This window comes from Lingula anatina, chromosome 4 (genome assembly GCF_051362555.1).
Source record: "Lingula anatina isolate TDL-2025a chromosome 4, LinAna3.0, whole genome shotgun sequence".
Lineage (NCBI taxonomy): Eukaryota > Metazoa > Brachiopoda > Lingulata > Lingulida > Lingulidae > Lingula > Lingula anatina.
Window position 1 is genome coordinate 1,721,957 of NC_141770.1, and position 18,787 is coordinate 1,740,743.

The window sequence follows — 18,787 nt, forward strand, 5'->3', positions numbered from 1 at the left end:
AGATGATGAGGTTTATGCAATTGGTCAATACCCATTGACTGTATTAATTCACCATTACAACCCACTCCTCATTCTTTGTGTCACGTAGCACTGGAAGTAGGGGTGCTTTCAGTCACTGCCGACTCTCTCTGCCCCCCCCCCCCTCCATTCTTGTGCATGAATTCATCATTTAAACTCCTTACTAGTACATATAGAATGACGATAGATGGCAGTATTGCAGTCTCCTCTGCCAGCATACTGTCACCAGGAAGAATGATGTCAGATTTACAGAGCAGAATGACCCGATTACAGCCTCACAAACACTGCCACCATCTGCCCATTGACTGTATTATATACAACCCACTTCTCATTCTCTGTGCCACGTGGCATTGGAAGTAGGGGTGCTCTCAGACACTGCAGCTCCCCCTTGTTTCCCTTCCACACCCCCGTGAATTATACTGGTAAGGAACAACAATCACACACACACACACACACACACACACACACACACACAAAGACACTTAGTTTAAGAAAAAATTAATGAACTAACATTACATTATCCACCAAATGGTTAAAGAAGTGTTTGCCTGTTGAGTTTTGGCACCAACATTTACAGGGGTCCATGTATTCACAGTACAAATGGCAGACACTGCGTGAAATAAGATGAAGAAAACCGTTGATGAAACAGGGGCACAAACGTGGTGTTGACTTTCAGTTTACTCTGTTTCGATGAGGAACATTGTATTATGTGCTTCATGAGGGATACCTTAAAGGATTTGCGTCTTGCCGTCAGAATGGCCTGAACGGAACATATTCTTCAGAAAACATGCCCAACTAACGATATCTTTATCCAAATACACAAATTAAAAGCTCATTTTGTAAATTTTTGGCTTTAAAGAAAGGAAGAATTTTTCCTGCACAACTTCATAGGAATTTTAACACGGACTTGATCCAGCTTAGACCTCCAAATTAACAGGGTGACATGGGCAATGTTCACAAACAAATCATAAAACTATATTTCAGTTAACCGCCTTTAAAATAAATATACCGTTCTGGGTAAGTTAGAATAGTTATTAAATCGCGAGAATATTTTTGACTTAAATGATGATTTTATTGTTAGTGGAAATTAAGCTACTATATGAGGGAATGTACATTTGCTGTGATTACGCTGTCCTTCATGTTTTGCGTAAGTCTACATTTTGCTGTATGTGCTTGTAATTTTTTAAAATATGTGCGTACAATTTTTGCAGGTCTGGTTACCCCCCTGTTATGTGATGAGAGTATAAATTTGGCAATTAGTTCTTTAGCTTATTTAAATAGAATTGCAGTGTAAAATTTTCAACAAGATGTTGGCGAAATAGCCCATTACTATTTGTAGGTATTTCCCCCGTCAAAGTTTGTCTAAAATTATCTTTCAATCTTTACTCTTTCAAAGACAGTTTAAAGTTACCTGACATATTTTCGTGTTTTTGATAAGTAATTTATTAAAATCCTGACAGCCTTTTTCACTTTAATATAGAAATACTTAGGCCTAAATATTTTGGTAATTTTTGGACCGATGCTTTAAATTCGTTTATACAGTACCATGCAGATTCATACATAGCTTGACAACGTTAACCATTTCTTGATACTCTAGAAAGTTTGTCTGAATATCGTAGTCTAGTTGGGTGAAAAAAAGTTAATAGTTGAAGTCTAATAGTTGTGTGTCTTTTGAAGTTCCCTTATTTAACCCGATGATTATGATAAATGGCCCTTCTATCTTTTCTTAACGATTCATTATACCAGACTGGGGCGTCCATCACAGATTTTTTCTTCACACATAATTTATTTTCATTGACCATGAGTTTTTTTGCCTCGCAGCAGTCATTAAAACATATATTCATATATTCATTATCGCTCCCCCACCCTGAGCTTCAGAGATAACTTGACGCTAACCTCTTCACAATAGCCTATCTTCATCGTGTAACTTGACACGATGAAGATAGGCTATAGTGAAGAGGTTAGTGTCAGGTTATCTCTGAAGCTCAGGGTGCGCTCCCCTCACATATGTCAACATTTACGTCTTTATCTTATGTAATGACCTAGTTACGTAACCCTGTATGATACATGCATGCACCTGTTCGGTGATATCTTACAAAGTTTTTCTACAAGTCATATATGACACTCCTGTGGCGTATCTATACTCGTGTAATCAAGCCAGAAACACGCCATTGAACCGTAACACAGCTATGAAATGACTGCTGACACGTGTTTCTTTTAGCCTGGAGGTTTCAGCCAGCGTGTGAATGCACCTGACTGTTGTTAAAATGGATTTTCCTCAACCGAACCTTAACGAAAACATAACCAAGGGTAGATTTAAGGGACACGTGGCAGTGGTGACTGGCGGAGCGTCTGGTATTGGGAGGGAGTGCGTCAGGCGATTTGCCAACGACGGAGCCTCGGTTGCATTCTTGGACATCAACAAAGACAGAGGTCGCGAGTACGAGGCAGAGGCACAGAGCGAGGGACACGACGTGACGTGTTTTAACGTTGACGTGACTGATAGAAAGCTGTGTTTTGCGACCCTTAATGCCATAGCGCAACAGCATGGCGGTAGCATTAACTACCTTGTAAACTGTGCCGCCTGTTTTATTTACAAAGGTTAGTCATCTGCCGCTTTTAAATCAACACCATTTAGATCCTGCATCTCATCGACGGATTCTTCAGACCATTTATTCTGTTTTATTTTTTTCAATTTTGACTCAAGGAAAAACATTTCATTTTATTATATTACTGAAAGAGGAGCGAACAGACGCCATGCAGACGTGCTTACCTAAGTCATATCACAGATATACTAACGATTCCAAAATATTACAGAATAGAATCGCCTGTACAGTCACAGTGCTGGATGACATATAATACAAATGACATGCATAAACAATATGAAATGTTCATAAATGATACATATTTAACACAAAATATATAAAATATATAATATCTGAACTTTGGCCACACTCACAACAGTGGAATAGCAGATCAGCGGATCAAATATGGCGACCCACTTAAAAGCGTGCCGCATAATCCCCTAATATAGACACTGAGTAGATTCCCTGAGGGGATTGCGTGCTAAGCATTCAATTTGGTCGACCATGCTTGATCCGCGGATTTGTTAGACAGCTGTTGTGAATGCAGGCACTAGGCCTTCATCAGACTGTCATATATGAACTGTTGATGAATAAATATATAATTGGGGCAGGTCTAGAAGCCACGAAGGACGACTGGGAAAGGGTACTAGCAGTTAACGTGGAGGGGTATGCTAACATGGTACAGGCTTGTCATCCTCACATGAAGAAAGGTACGTACTGTCCCCCAACTTAAGCAACAATTTACAAGTCTCCGTTTCAGCTATTGATACTAAATAAGTCCTGTGGCAAGTTCGATAAAGCCCCCGTTACACTGGACGGCGTCATTTCTGCGTCCCGTAGCACGGCCCCTTTTGAAAGTATAAAATAATACAATGTGTGCCGACAGCTGACCAATCATTGAGCATTCATTCTCCAACCAAAGCGATGCTTGTGCCTCCTTTCTACGACAACAGCGATGCCAGTTTCATGGTCGCTCAAAGGATGGAGAAAGGACGCCGTCCGGTGTAAAGGGGGTTTAAGAAAATGGCATCCTTGTTCATCATTGCTTCAAATGATACCACACCCACCGCAGGAAGAGGGATAGAATTTAGCTTAAAAGAATCGTCGCCATTACCCTTTGTCTCCCTTAAATTTAGATGGATAAAGATCAGTTTAAAGAACCATCATCATCATAATTCACCATCTCTCTTGTTTTTTTAAATAAAGTCTTTGACACGAAAACTGATCTTTTCGAGTAAGACAAGTATTATGCAGATGTCTTCATAATATCTAATTTCTAGCTTTTGGTGATATAGCCTGTCATTATACTTTTCCTTCGACCTTTCTGGATAAAAATCAATACAATGTGAGCAGTTTCAGTCTCATCACGTTATAGAAATGATTTTAAATGACATGATATACACTTATTTCTGCCCTTAGCAATATATCTGGTCTGCTGCAAATTCGCTGCATATTTCCTCCAATGTTGATGCAAACAGCTACTTCTTCTTGCAAATTTGCAGTAATATGCTTCAAATTAGCAGCAATCAATTTTTTTCATGCAAATTCCCACAAACTCGTCGCAGCAAACTTTTAGTTTTGCTAAGGATGCTTATCGAATTTCAGCGCCTGCCGGTGACAGGTGCGTCGTCAACATAGCAAGTGGCAGCGCGTTCGTGACCCAACCTAACAACTGGGTTTACCAGTCCTCTAAGGCGGCAGTGGTGGAGATGTCCAAATCTATGGCCCTCAGTCTGGCCAGGGATGGTATACGAGTTGTCTCTGTGTCACCAGGAACGATTTGGACCTCATTGGTGAGTGTTGGCGAGTGTTATATCAGACCATTCACTGATGAAAAGAAATTGGAAAGAAAAGCGTAATTGTTTTGTCTCTGCTAGTCTAACGGACAATGATTGTGATACTGAAAAGATAATTGGTATGAAAAATATTTTGTAAGGAGTTTTTTACCTGTTGTTTATCTGAAAGGATTCGTGATAAGCACTGTTTAATGTGCATACATCATTATTCGGTATAAGTTTTCCATTGATCTTTAAATGAAGACAGTAGATGACCATGTCAAAACCTCAGTTTTACACAATTTCATAAAGCTGGATGGCTTATAAGCTGCGTAATTTTATCAAAAAAAAAATTAATTAAGGTGGTCGAGGCAAGAGCATACGGAACCATATAAGGCAAAGGCCTTCAAGTTTGCTCTAACTAACTTAAATTGCTGTAGTTATATGTATTCGTTTTAAGGTTATGATTTTTTATTTAGATTGAAATTATTGACAGTTCTTAACACGGTCTAATCACTACGACGCTCAAGTGCGTGCCAACGGTGGGCCTGACCTTTTTCTCAGAGTTAGTCGTCAAGGGCACATTTTACCAAATTTCAATTAAAACTGAATATAAAAATAAAAATTTGTAAAATGAAATGTTGGAATCGTGGTCATTGATTTTCACTATTTTTCATACTGTGCCAATATGTCATTTCAGGTCGCAAAAATTGTCGACCACGATAAAGAACTTGCCCAGTCCATCTGGGGAAAGTCGCCTATGTTAACTCGGTGTGGAGAGAGCGCCGAGGTAGCGTCCGTCGTCGCCTTTCTCTGCAGCAGGGACGCAGGGTTTATCACGGGGACAGACGTCAAGGTGGACGGTGGGTATACGGCTATTGGGCCAGAGGGACACTCGGACGCTGTTGGGCGGAAACAGACACTCCATTCCAAGAGCAAATGTTGATTCGAGGACACGTCACTGATGTGACGACAAGTGCCAATTAATAGCTACAATTTTGATGGTATTCACGACTGCTGCATCATTGTCAAATGCATTGGGAGTTTGCGCGGTTAGACAGTACAGCTCTGAAATAAGAACGCATGTACACGTGCTTGTTTTGATAAGGACGCGTATAGCTGAAATAGCTATTAAAATAGCTTCGATTTTGATGGAATTCATGACTGCTGCACCATTGTAAAATTGGGATGTTCGCGGTTAGACAGTAATTAATGCTGTGACATAGGGCACAATCAGAACAACTTGATCTGCGGACTAAATATGGCGCCACCCACTTGAAAGTGTACCGAGATTTAACTGCCATACCCCCGCTGTGCGTGGGAGGTGGGAATCCATTGACAAGTGGGTGCCATATTTGATATGTGGACTAGTTAGTCCACGGATCAACTCTGTTGTGAATGCTCTCACAGGAACACACTAATAGTACCTAATAGTAATTTGGAGGTATGGTTTTAAACAACTAATTTAATTTAGTTAAATGTGGTGACAGGACTGGTAGAATCAATATTCAAGGTATATAAATGTGGAGGGATTTTTAAAGAATTAATACTGATCACAAATTTGAAGTGCATCAATTCAGAGATAATAAGCGGGTCAGTGGTGCTGGCAATTGAGCATTAAGTGTTTTAAAGATATACACGTATGAAAGAATTTACTTAAAACATGGCTACAGACATTTAACAAAATTTGATGAAATTATATGCTTTATTATATTCAAGTCAAAACCAATAATAGTGTTATGTTACACTTACACTTGCTGCTTTACTGAAAATGCAGATCAAACTATTACCTCCATTAAGACAATTATTTTTTCATCGAAAAGACCGAAGAATAACCATACTCCTTTTACAAATACGTAAACATATTTCTATTTGTAATACATTCACATCAGACTTACAGTGTATGAACAATAATATAAAGTGCATATATACCAGTATATACATATAGTAAACACTGGTTCTTTTTACAAACTGATAAAACAGAGTACAAAATAACAAGAAACACCTGATAAAACATCATATATAAAATGGATGATCTACAAATAGATTTACATCAATATGAAAAGCAAAAACTTCTATATACGGGTAAGTACATGTAAATACCTGAAAGTACATATATACACAACCTTTAAAAAGTGTCCTTTATTGTAACTTACTGGTGATATTTGTATTAAAATTGGCATTAATAAATATTAACTCTTAAGGAACTCTTACTATGGTAAAAATATTTGGTAACCTAAAATCCCTGTCTAGTTGTCATATTTTGGATAAATCCGTATGCTGCAGCATCAAGCTAAAATGAGATAATTGTGGATTTGCACTTTTTTTTACCAAACCTTCTACGCACAGCATTGAAATTATTATATTAATATAAAAATATAAATACAGCAATGTTAACACTGCGGTTGAAAAGTTATTTTAAGGTGATTCCTCTAAAATAAATAATTGAGCTAAACTGCAATTTTACAAAACTTTTTGGCATAAAGGTTTGTGCATAAAAAAAAAGTCACACATATGAAATCACATAAAAACAATAAAAATGACAATATTATACAGTGTATCAAATATGAGCATGATACTATATGTCATAAAATGATACAATATATCAAATATGACCATGATACTATACATAGGACATTATGACAATGATACTAAACATCATAAAATGATACAATATATCAATAATATGACAAATATATCTGATGCCTGCTTCCACATACAGTAATTAATACATCTCTTAGAATTGTGAGAAGATGTGGCATTAACAGAGTGTAATCAAAACATTAATGCTTTTGTATTATATCACATATAATGTAAGTTGTTTTTGGCATTATGAATAAATAAATATATCACATGTCCATTGTTTTAACATATGAACTCAACCAAGATTATTAACATTTTCAAGATTTTATTTTTTAATTTTTCAATTTTACATTTATTTCTTACATGATCTGAATAAATGATAGACCAAATAGTCATGAACAGAGGAGTGCATACTAAAATATCAGATTGTCTATGTGTCAGTAAACCTTGAAAAACTACCAATAAAAGTGCTCTATTCTACTGATAACATGTTCCAACTTGAACTACAGCAGATCACAATATTACCTAAGAAAGTGTCCACATGCAAACTCGAATCTCAAAGGCAGAAATAACCTCTGTCAGTTTTATAGACAAAGCATGTCATGTTTAAAATAATAGAATGGATAAGCTGTAAAAATAAAAACCATCTGACAACAGGAGTGAATCTTTCCCAGAAAATTTTACAGCTGCCATATTTCTGTCTGCTACTATGGCATCCTAAAAATCACACCGGGCGATGGATCTTAAGTAAGAACAGAGCATATTTTCTGACCATGTTTAAAACAATACTAATGCAATGTGTATTTGATATTTAAGTACAACCAAGGAGACAGTCATTTTTTTCTGAAAATTGTGTTTTTCATGAGGTCAGGCCTACATGTACATGTATTTCCTGCAATATCTGAATATAATACACTGTAAAATGTGTTACAAGCCTCCTGAGGTCTGTGAAGAAACTAAGTGTGTGTTTAGAATGGAGGCAAACTGCTATAACAAGTTTGATATTTTCCAAATCCAAAACCTCAAAAAATGTTTAAGGTTACAGAGATGAGCCACCTTCCTAGTGTAGGTCACAGGTGAACTGGTTTCGCTACTCATACCTCATCACGCCTCTGCTGCATTGCTCATTTGTGACCTGTGTCCGGAATGGTTACGGAATGAGACCGCGTGGCTGGCCCTAGACGCCCGTGACGATCTCCCTGTTAGGTTAGTCCGACTGTCTTCTTGCTGACTGAGGAAGTGAGAAGGGGAGCTGTGGGGGTTGGAGCTGGACCCGCCCTCCCCACTCAGCATGGTCATGGGGCGTCCTGAGGCCTTCTCGGGGACGTAGAGATTCCGTGTGGAAACCAGGCTGGGGCGGCCCTCTCTGTGAAAGTGGAAGATAAAAAATAAAAATAAATGATGCAAAATATACCAAAGCTGCAGCTTTATATGGTTAAATATATTCTCCCACTTGTACATTCTTTTATTTTGTTTTAATTCACACCAAGCTTTGAGATAAAGGGGTATCTGGTTTTTAGTTTGCTTAAATTGTTAAACTGTGGAGAAAAAACCACATCATTCTAAATTGTGGTGGTTTTTAATGGAGGTATAAATGGAAAAAATTATTTGTAATCTCTTTACATCTGCAAGTGGGTACCATGTGATCTTACTCAATAGGAGACAGTATTGGAGCATGTATTTAAGAACACAAAGGTGGCAGTATAGGTATTTAAGAGCACTTACTCAATAGGTGGCAGTAGAGGTATTTTAGAGCATTTACTCAATAGATGGCAGTATAGGTATTCAAGAGCACTTACTCAATAGGTGGCAGTCCTACAGTCTTGTAGTGGTGCCAGCCCTCTATGAATGAGGGTGACAACCTGGCTTTGCTGCAGTAATACTTCAGGGCTTTCATCAAGTAAGGGTCTTTACGACACCTGGGACAAATAGAAGAAACACACAAGCTTTGACACAAAGAACCTTGTGAAACTCAACACAAAATTAACAAAATCCTCGGTTAATAAAGTGTGGGAATTTTCCCAGCATAAACAATATTATATATAAGTTATATATAAGTTTAAGGCTTTTCAAAACTGTAAATTAATAATTTTAATTGTCCTACATTTTTTCAGTTTTAAGCACTGAGAGTACTTGATACATCAATTGACTACAACAGATGTATATTGTGTTTATTTTCATGACCATAACAAAAGATTCCAGTATCTTTAAATTTGAATGATTTGTTAGTGCAATTGATGACCAGTTGTGTTTACCTGTTCAGTAACTGTCGTTCAGCATCATGGTTATGAGACAGGTACCCCAGAGCGACAGCGGCACACCCCTGGACCAACTCTGCGTCCACCAACATCAGGTTACATAGTAAATCTACAGCATGGATTGAGACAATAGCTGCAGGAACACCTGCAATAACAATAACAATACAGTAAATCTACAGCATGGATTGAGACAATAGCTGCAGGAACACCTGCAATAACAATAACAATACAGTAAATCTACAGCATGGATTGAGACAATAGCTGCAGGAACACCTGCAATAACAATAACAATACAGTAAATCTACAGCATGGATTGAGCCAACAGCTGCAGGAACACCTGCAATAACAATAACAATACAGTAAATCTACAGCATGGATTGTGACAATAGCTGCAGGAACACCTGCAATAACAATTTCAATACAGTAAATCTACAGCATGGATTGAGCCAACAGCTGCAGGAACACCTGCAATAACAATAACAATACAGTAAATCTACAGCATGGATTGAGACAACAGCTGCAGGAACACCTACAATAACAATAACAATACAGTAAATCTACAGCATGGATTGAGACAACAGCTGCAGGAACACCTACAATAACAATAACAATACAGTAAATCTACAGCATGGAGTGAGACAATAGCTGCAGGAACACCTATAATAACAATAACAATACAGTAAATCTACATCATGGACTGAGACAATAGCTGCAGGAACACCTACAATAACAATAACAATACAGTTAATCTACAGCATGGATTGAGACAATAGCTGCAGGAACACCTACAATAACAATAACAATACAGTAAATCTACAGCATGGATTGAGACAATAGCTGCAGGAACACCTACAATAACAATAACAATAACAATACAGTAAATCTACAGCATGGATTGAGACGATAGCTGCAGGAACACCTACAATAATAATAACAATGCAGTAAATCTACAGCATGGATTGAGACAATAGCTGCAGGAACACCTACAATAACAATAACAATACAGTAAATCTATAGCATGGAATGAGACAATAGCTGCAGGAACATCTACAATAACAATAACAATACAGTAAATCTACAGCATGGATTGAGGCAATAGCTGAAGGAACACCTACAATAACAATAACAATACAGTAAATCTACAGCATGGATTGAGACAATAGCTGCAGGAACACCTACAATAACAATAACAATACAGTAAATCTACAGCATGGATTGAGACAATAGCTGCAGGAACACCTACAATAACAATAACAATACAGTAAATCAGCAGCATGGATTGAGGCAATAGCTGCAGGAACACCTACAATAACAATAACAATACAGTAAATCTACAGCATGGATTGAGACAATAGCTGATAATACTATTACAAAACAAAATCAATAAATCAATAAAGAAATAATACAATACAGTGATTTTACAATCACAAAGTAAGAATACTAGTAATGTTAACACAAAGCAGTAAAAATAAAACAGTAACAACACAATAACAAAATAATGGTCATGAAAAAGCAGTACAATGGCAAGGAAATAAATATAAATCACAATTACAAAACATCAATATCACAGAGTTCAGCATCAACTGTGCATCTACCAGCATTTGCTTCACGACGTGTGTGTGTGTGTGTGTGTGTGTGCATGTGTATGTATATATGTGTGTGTGTGAATGTGTTTATGTGCATGCACTGGGTATATGTGCACATGCATGTGTATTAATATGTGTGCACATCTGCATGTATGGCTGTGTGTACTTGTATGCATGCGTGTGTGTGTGTTTACATATTCACACGTGTTGAAGAAGGTACGGGGATCATAGTGAAAAGCATGTCAAGATATCTTCACTATCAGCCAAGGTCCCTCTGCCCTGGCTTGTAATTAGGTGGGAAGAAGAAGGTAGGACTATAGAAGAACTATAGGGTTTCTCCTTACCTGCTCTAGTGTGTGCCAGCCTAGCCAGACAATCTGCAGCCAAACTCTGTATGGTCTCACTCTGAGACTCCTGTATGAGATCCACCAGAAGTTTGATGCCTTTGGCAGACGACACGGCTTGCTCCTCATCTGGGATGATTCTAGAGAGCACAACCACCTGGAGAAATATTTTTTAAATGTGTTATACATGGCTTAGCTTGTATGTAAAAATCTTGCACCAAACAATTCATAATGGGGAAAGGTACTTTTGACTGATTCTTGCTAATTTTTATCCAATTTAGTGACTATTTTTTCTTCAACAAGAACTTGGCTAAAGCACTATACATCTAGATGACTTCAGACAAAATTTTAAAGGACTTTTTTATCAATTTAAAAAAACACTCCCCTGAATTCCTACCTGAAATGCAGCATTACAGCGGAAAAACTCATCCACAGAGACCAGGAAGGGCTCGAAGCAATTAAACCTCACGCCACCTTGTTCAGCTATTTCCCGCTGCTGAGTCACACTGTTGAATGCAAACGCCGCCAACGCAGCTCCTGCCAGGAGCCGCACCAGAGGATCTTGGGAATACATCATGCGTAGAATACGAACGTAGCTAAATTCCACATTTGACTGGATTTCCTTCATGACTTCTTCATTACCTGAAGAATACAATGCTATCATATGAGAAATGAATAATAAATTCCAAATAGTTCAATGTTATACTGGTATAGTTTCTTGCTTTCACTTGTCAGTTTTTTTAAATAACAGCACACGTACTTCTTATTTTCCAAGGAGCATATATTACTCTAACAAAGTAATAAGAATTTGACTGAGTTCTCTTGGTGAAGGGGGATGTGTTTTTACAAGCAATTGCTTGTGAATAAAAAGAAAGCATGAACAGTTTTCCCCTTTATGTTATAAGAAGGCAGGGATAGTTTTCCCCTACAGTATCCTAGCAATGACGGAAACATTTTGTAGCAATGGAGGTAAAATTCCCTCTGATCCATGAACCTTAAGTGCCATACAAAACACCAAAACAGTGGTTATAGCAATTATTCTGGACTCTGCTTTCCATCAAACCACAAGGGCCTTAATACATTGCTATACCTCCATGAAAATATCTTCAGAGATTACCAACCTTTTATTAAAAAAAAAAAAAAAAACAGGGGCTGATTTTGATTGTCTGAATGGATTCATTAACCACTGGTAAGTATGGGAAAATTGTCATTTATCCCACAAAAAAAATCCATTTTTTTACCAAAATGAACAGTTGTTATCCCTTTCAGAATAATTAGGGACTAGGGAATCGATAGGGAACAAATAAAAATGCAAAAGCAAATGGGAGTTATAACAATCTGCTCTCAAGTCCAACAACAACATTAACTCCTGCCCTTCTCATACATAATGCAGCTTGTAGAATTCACTGTATACAAACTAGGACTGTATACATTGGTGGCATGTTTCTCCAAACTTTACTGAACAATGACCTTTCAAGAACAAAATGAAAAGAGCTTTCTTTAAGCAAGCTGTGGTGTTTTGACTACTGGTACTGTACTAGAATGCAGGATAGTTTAGGTCTGCTTTAGACCCTTTAAACATGGCAGACATAATATGTACCTAAGGTTGGGTTGAGTTTTTTTTTTTTTTTTTTTTTTGTAATTTATGAAAAAGAAAGGGTCTTTTCAAAATAAAGAAATGCCCCACCAAGGAATTGCCTTACTATAACAATTTCTCCACCTCTGTTGAATGGCAGGCTAGCTGTCTGGACAATGGCTTTTGTTTGAAAATCTTTAGACTCCAAAAACGTCTGTGGGAATGAACATCTGAATGTCTCTCATTTTACATATGGAATGCTATATACGGTGAATGTTAATCAATTTATGCCACAAGCCTTTCTTGCCATCTTAGGGTGTGTTCACAATGGATTATCATACAAGATAGTTCAAAACAATTCCACAAGTACTCTCGCTAAATGCAATTAATAGGTTAACACACCTCCACTTGTTTCCAACATACTTATATAATACCAGCTTATCAGTATTGCAAGAAGCAAGAAGCGGTCATCTTTAATCACATTCAGCCAAAGTCCCTGTGGAGTTAGTTCGAGCTAGTTTTACTGTGAACATATCCTTACCTGGAGTAGCGCTAACACTTGCCAATTTAGCCAAATGCTAAAACTGACTTAAATTGGCTAAAGAAAAAGGACTTGATTTGACATGTTTTAGCCAAATTATAATCATTTTGATAATAAACTGACAAAAATGTGGTGATTTGGCTAAGTGAAAAAAATTGCTAGCGCTACCCCAGCTTACATACAGTACCTATACAGGTAACAGCTGTCAATAATTTCTAGACACTTTTTTGTTTATCCTCAATTCCCCTTTGAACAATATATGTTTTGTCACAGTATTTTGATACTGTGCAGCCATTACTACAACCTAACAAAATTCTCAATGTATAATGATTACACTGCATGCATTAAATTCAAACAAAATTAAAATAAAGCATTTCACAAATAAATAAAGTTTGCCTCTAACTTATGGTAATTACTCAATCTTTTCAATGGGGGTAGAATTTACAGCTACTGTACTGTATTTTTAAGTCATAATTTCTTAAAATATGAACATTCATACTGAGTGGTAGCAACAAAATTACAAAGCAGGCCACTATATTATTCAATTCTTTGCAGTAAAAGCACCACAAATGTATTAATTACAGAACTATTATTTTTGAAATTACAAAATTATGTGTCTCAAAGTTTGATCATTTTTGTCCATTGAAGAGATCGGGTAATTACTGTACTTTGCAGATCATACTTACCCAGACATACACAACCCAATGTTTGAGCAGCTTCAACTTTTATCAGTTCATTCTCTGGATGAACCATCAAAGCTACGAGAAACTTAATTCCCCGCGCCTGACTGAGTGAATTCTGATTTGGCAAATGTGGAACGTAGCCAACACCAACACAGAGATACCGTAGAGTCCTTATAGCACTCAGGACTATATGCTCTTTATCTGAGCGGAGAAGTCTCACAAGTGAATGAATGCCATTGGCATTGCCAATTTCTGTCTGTTTATTTAACGCCCCACGAGATAAGACCCCTAACGCCTCTGAGCCAATAAGATGCAGCTTCTCTGACCCCGTGCTCAAGAACTCGATTAGTGTCTGTACGCCAATAATACTAGCCATGGAGCGTTGCTCTTCAATATAGTCTCCAGCCTCCGCCCACAGGGCAGCCGCCGTTTTCTCCTGAACACGCTCGGCTCGGCTTTTCTTGAGCAAGTTATTCAGAGGAATCAAGGCGCCCTCCTCTTTGATAGTCTTCTGAGTCGAGCTGTTATTCTCGGCTAAATACCTTATGGCATCAACAGCCGACAGCTGCAGGTCTCTGTTTTTGAGACCAGTGAGCGTGATGATGTGCGCGGCACCGCCCTCCTCCACAATGGCGTTCTGGTTGTTTTTATTGTTACAAGCAATCTTACTGATGCTGATAGTCAAAGCCATGAGTAGATCCTGGTTTTGCGCCTCTTCTAAGTGTCCCACCAGGGCTTGGACACACCCTGACGTGTTTCCTATGGTTCCTTGGTGGGCCTCTCCCGCCTCAGCGATAAATCCCAAGCAATACACACACTCCACAAGAACCTCAGGGTCTCGGACAGTTTGAATGACCTTGACCAAGTTGGGAATGGCTCCTGCTTGAGCAGCTTGGTCTGCCAGCTCCGTGATCCGGGAAACCTCTTTGAGGACCGTAGCCGCCAACTGTACTATGAAATTATTGGACGATTTCAAAAGTCTAACCAGTGCTGGGATGCCACCAGAGGACGCCACCTGTTCCTTTACAACATCCTCAGGGATGAGGTTTATCAGACAGTGTAATGCTTCTGTCTTAGCTCTGTCGCCAATCTGACTTTTTATGACCTTCACAATGATTGGAACGCCACCGTTATCGACCACCGCCTTCCAGTTGGGGTGCATTCCCTCGGAACTCCCCTGAGTAAGAGTACGTAGACATTTCCCCGCCGACTCAGCCTCATCTTCAACTTCCGAAGATAGGTAGTTCAGTAAACGTTTCCAAACTGGAAGATCCTCAAAGTTCTTTTCCAGAAAGAAATCTAGAATCTCAATAAAATGCTTGTTTGCTGACAGCTCCACAACACCATGATTCTGGTTGTTGATGGCATTCACCTGATGAAACAGTAAAATGAACAATGTACAATATATCTATTAAGGGTAATTTTTCATCAAATTTATTTTTTTTTACATAAATTTTTCTTTGACAAAGTTATTGTGTCAAACATGAAAAAGATGATTCCAACATTTTAAAAAAGGTGATTTTCATGTTAGAAAGTGTATGTTTTTATAAGTACTATAATGAGAAATCTTTGTAACCCCCCCCCCCCAAATAAAATAACAATACTAACAAAAATTTTTAACAAAAATAAAATAGAAATAAGTAAGCCATGTGTTGTTACTTGAGTCATCACTGTAATAAATTATTCATTTGTTTATTTTTAGGACCTACATATAGCTTTTATAAATGCCATTACTAGAACAAGTAAAAATGAATTATATTCTCAACATAAAGATTACTTATATTTAATTTTGCTTATCTTCCACAAAACCTGGTCACACTGCTTTCCTGAAAATCCTACCTTGGCACCAAGGGAGATAAGACACTCAACCGTCTCCTTGTTTCCATTGGTCACTGCCAGTAATAGAGGCGTAGAGCGATACTCATCTTCTGTCTCCAACTCCAACTGGTCCTTATTGGCATTGACGAACCTCTCGATGGATTTTATGAACCCTCGGAAGGCGGCATGATGGATGTGGTACCATCCGTTCTCGTCTTTCTCATTCATAGTTGCTGCTAGACGGGTCGCAGCAACTGTTTGCTGGGCTCTGGATTGAAAGAAAATGAAAAAATCAGGTCATGAAATACTTAATATTAAAAAAATACACTGTTTTCCTGAAACAAAATATATTTTAGTAATTGTTTATCAAAATTAAGATCTAAATAACTAGTAAAGACTGCTGAGAGTCCATCAATGGAAGACAATATAAAGAAATGGAACAAAAACTGAGAGTTGTTGTTTAGACGTCAAAACCATTCGAAATTAAAAGAGCATACACTGTATGGATTAAGGCTGCGTGCTCAACAATATTCTATCCAATATCCTTTGTAATTAAAAATATATTTGTTTTCAAAAAGTACTCAATACTTGACATGATAAATGCATAAACCATAGCACCTGACTACCAATAACAGCTAATCTCGTATAATGTGTTGGCATGTTTTCTCAAAACATCCTCAAAAACATTAACAACAACACAGGATAACAAGACCATATACATGTACACTAGATATTGTCAACAAAGATTTTTAAACATGCCCGCTTCAATAAAAACTAAATTCACTTAAGATATTAAGATACTAAGATATGCAGCACTGAGGTGAAAGACTTACAAAACTTTAAACCCTCTACTAGATATTCTTAACAAAGAGTTTTTAGACATTCTACTGCCTGCCTCAATATAAAACAAAATTCAGATTCAAATTAAGATATTTTAGCAATAATACCAAGATATGTAGCATTTGAGATGAATGACTTACAAAACTTTAAACCCTTTACCACGACAGTCAGCCATTTTCTGTTTAACTACCAGAGAAAAACACAAATATTTCAAGTTGCAATAAAAGGCAACATTATACCCAGGGAGGAATTCAGGGGATGCAAAACTAATCCAAACCCCTAATAAATTACAGCTTGTATTTGTTAAAAGGCTGCAATAACTGTGTGACTGTTATTTATATCTGTGCCCTGACAGCCAGTACACATAAACACGTGGAGGTAGTACACAGCAATATATAGTACACCAAGATCAGTCCACTTGGACACTGACTTAAACCCTGACTTGTGGGGCTTAGATTACATCGCTAGACTAAAAAAAAGTAAAAATATGTAAAAATAAAAAAAGGAAAAGGAAAAAAAAATAGAATGAAATAATATAATATAATATAATATAATATAATATAATATAATATAATATAATATAATATAATATAATATAATAATTTGTGATATATCATTTTACACCTATTTATGTAGTTGTATTAAAAGCAGTTGGAGCTTCGTACTCCACTTTGGGAAGAGCTACATTTACTCTGCTGGCTAAGACATTAAAACAGGAGCTTATTTGTTACATATGCATGTGTTCTTAGGAACTTTTCTAATTCAGTAATTTACTAAATTGGACTCATCAACTTTGAGACATTGACAATGTAAATAGTCTGGAAATATTTGGTGTCTACTATTACAGTCTATATTAAATACATGTATTGAGCACAGATTTGCAAATAGAAAACTACCCTTTAAAATAGGTTTTTTGATGGTGTCTCATCAAAGTTGCCAAAACAATTACTGAGTACATATTAGATGGATATTCTACTGACAATTGCCAAATGAAATGGCATTTCATTCAAAATTATTTTCAAAAGGGATACCAAATTAATTATGTAAGGTTCAAAAACGCATCATTGGAATTTAGAATGTATAATTTTATGATAATTTATACAGTGAGGGACTGGATATTTGTGTGACCATATATTTGGTAAGCACAAAGCTAAAATTATTTTCATTCCTCTCATTCTTTTTTTACTATCCATCAACAAATTATGTTTTTTGGCCCTTAGCTGGTACAGTATGTTATCATGAAGAACACGGTGTTAAAAACCTAAATTTTATAATAAATAGTGATCAGATATCACACTTCCATCAATGGCAAACTGCATTAGAACTCTTCACCAAGTAAAATTCAATAAAAATATAATATTATTATATAATATCTCGAGCTCAAATACCAGGTAACGGTGAATTAATTGGGGGGCTTCCCCTTTGCACCTCTTAAATAATGACATCATAAGAATAACAGTGAAACCTTTAATGATTTCAAGCCATCTTACGGTATTGCCATGTTATATCGCAGCCCAAGCTACCATAAAGACACTCGACTCAAGACCATAAAGCCATAATATCGTCAAGAACTCTTCACTTCAGTGTCTTCTCTGGAGATGTAGTCGCCACTTTATGTACCCCTTATCGACTCAAGGACTTCATTCTTTAAACAGTAGTTATCCCTGTTTGTAAACGTACAGCTTAAAGTACCCTGTACCAAGGCCTACTTACGGGACGAAATTCTGGCCCCCGTTTTTTTATTTAGGACTCTTCAATCAAAACTTGATCACAGCTCCAACATGCAAACAGCCTTCAGGGAAACAAAGTAAGAAACATCGTTTTTGTATTTGTCCCCAATGGCGTCAGTGTTGTTGCCTTCTAAAATGGATACTTTGTGTATTTCCTTTGCTAAGTTTCGGGGCAATTATACTATTTACTCACCTTTCGAGCCTTTGACAAGTTCCGGATATTAATGTTCTTCTACAAACCCGCTTGACTTGGCAACAACCTGCTCATTGTTTCCGCAGTCGCGCGTTTCTCGCGATCTGATTGGTCGCTATGTAATCAATAGTTGGGTAGACGGTGCTGCCGTCTCGCGGAAAACAAAAGAATCTACTGTAAATCATATGACAAGGCATACATATCATTTACAATATTAAATCATTAAATTAGAAATGAAATGAATAATTGAATCCACG

The 18,787-nt window shown here is 37.2% G+C and overlaps 2 protein-coding genes across 4 annotated transcripts; one reads left to right on the forward strand and one right to left on the reverse strand.

Moving 5' to 3' along the window:
- Positions 1 to 2,116: 2,116 nt before the first annotated feature.
- LOC106180412 (uncharacterized) lies at positions 2,117 to 6,074 on the forward strand. The gene is made up of 4 exons (XM_087011435.1): positions 2,117 to 2,619; positions 3,215 to 3,313; positions 4,209 to 4,396; positions 5,079 to 6,074. The coding sequence occupies exons 1-4, from the start codon at positions 2,265 to 2,267 to the stop codon at positions 5,322 to 5,324; spliced, it is 888 nt and encodes a 295-aa protein (XP_086867561.1). The 5' UTR covers positions 2,117 to 2,264; the 3' UTR covers positions 5,325 to 6,074.
- LOC106172077 (ankyrin and armadillo repeat-containing protein) lies at positions 6,065 to 18,619 on the reverse strand. Of its 3 annotated transcripts, none has more exons than XM_087011433.1 (8): positions 18,531 to 18,619; positions 15,789 to 16,035; positions 13,953 to 15,321; positions 11,547 to 11,791; positions 11,150 to 11,306; positions 9,217 to 9,364; positions 8,761 to 8,880; positions 6,065 to 8,327 (listed from the first exon to the last, which is right to left on the reverse strand). In XM_087011433.1, exons 2-8 carry the CDS (start codon positions 15,993 to 15,995, stop codon positions 8,066 to 8,068), a joined length of 2,508 nt encoding a protein of 835 aa, XP_086867559.1. In that variant the 5' UTR covers positions 15,996 to 16,035; positions 18,531 to 18,619; the 3' UTR covers positions 6,065 to 8,065. The 3 variants fall into 3 exon arrangements, with proteins under 3 accessions (XP_086867559.1, XP_086867560.1, XP_086867558.1); XM_087011434.1 differs by lacking the exon at positions 18,531 to 18,619 and adding an exon at positions 18,321 to 18,493; XM_087011432.1 differs by lacking the exon at positions 18,531 to 18,619 and adding an exon at positions 18,098 to 18,139.
- Between the last annotated feature and the right edge of the window lie 168 nt (positions 18,620 to 18,787).

Excerpts from the sequence above, each read along its gene's own strand:
- LOC106180412 (XM_087011435.1), top strand. The coding sequence starts at position 2,265 with ATGCACCTGACTGTTGTTAAAATGGATTTTCCTCAACCGAACCTTAAC. Across the intron at positions 3,314-4,208 it reads TCATCCTCACATGAAGAAAG|CGCCTGCCGGTGACAGGTGC; the intron begins GTACGTACTGTC and ends ATCGAATTTCAG. Across the intron at positions 4,397-5,078 it reads GAACGATTTGGACCTCATTG|GTCGCAAAAATTGTCGACCA; the intron begins GTGAGTGTTGGC and ends ATGTCATTTCAG.
- LOC106172077 (XM_087011432.1), bottom strand. Across the intron at positions 11,792-13,952 it reads ATTGGGTTGTGTATGTCTGG|GTAATGAAGAAGTCATGAAG; the intron begins GTAAGTATGATC and ends TGTATTCTTCAG. Across the intron at positions 11,307-11,546 it reads GCTGTAATGCTGCATTTCAG|GTGGTTGTGCTCTCTAGAAT; the intron begins GTAGGAATTCAG and ends ATATTTCTCCAG.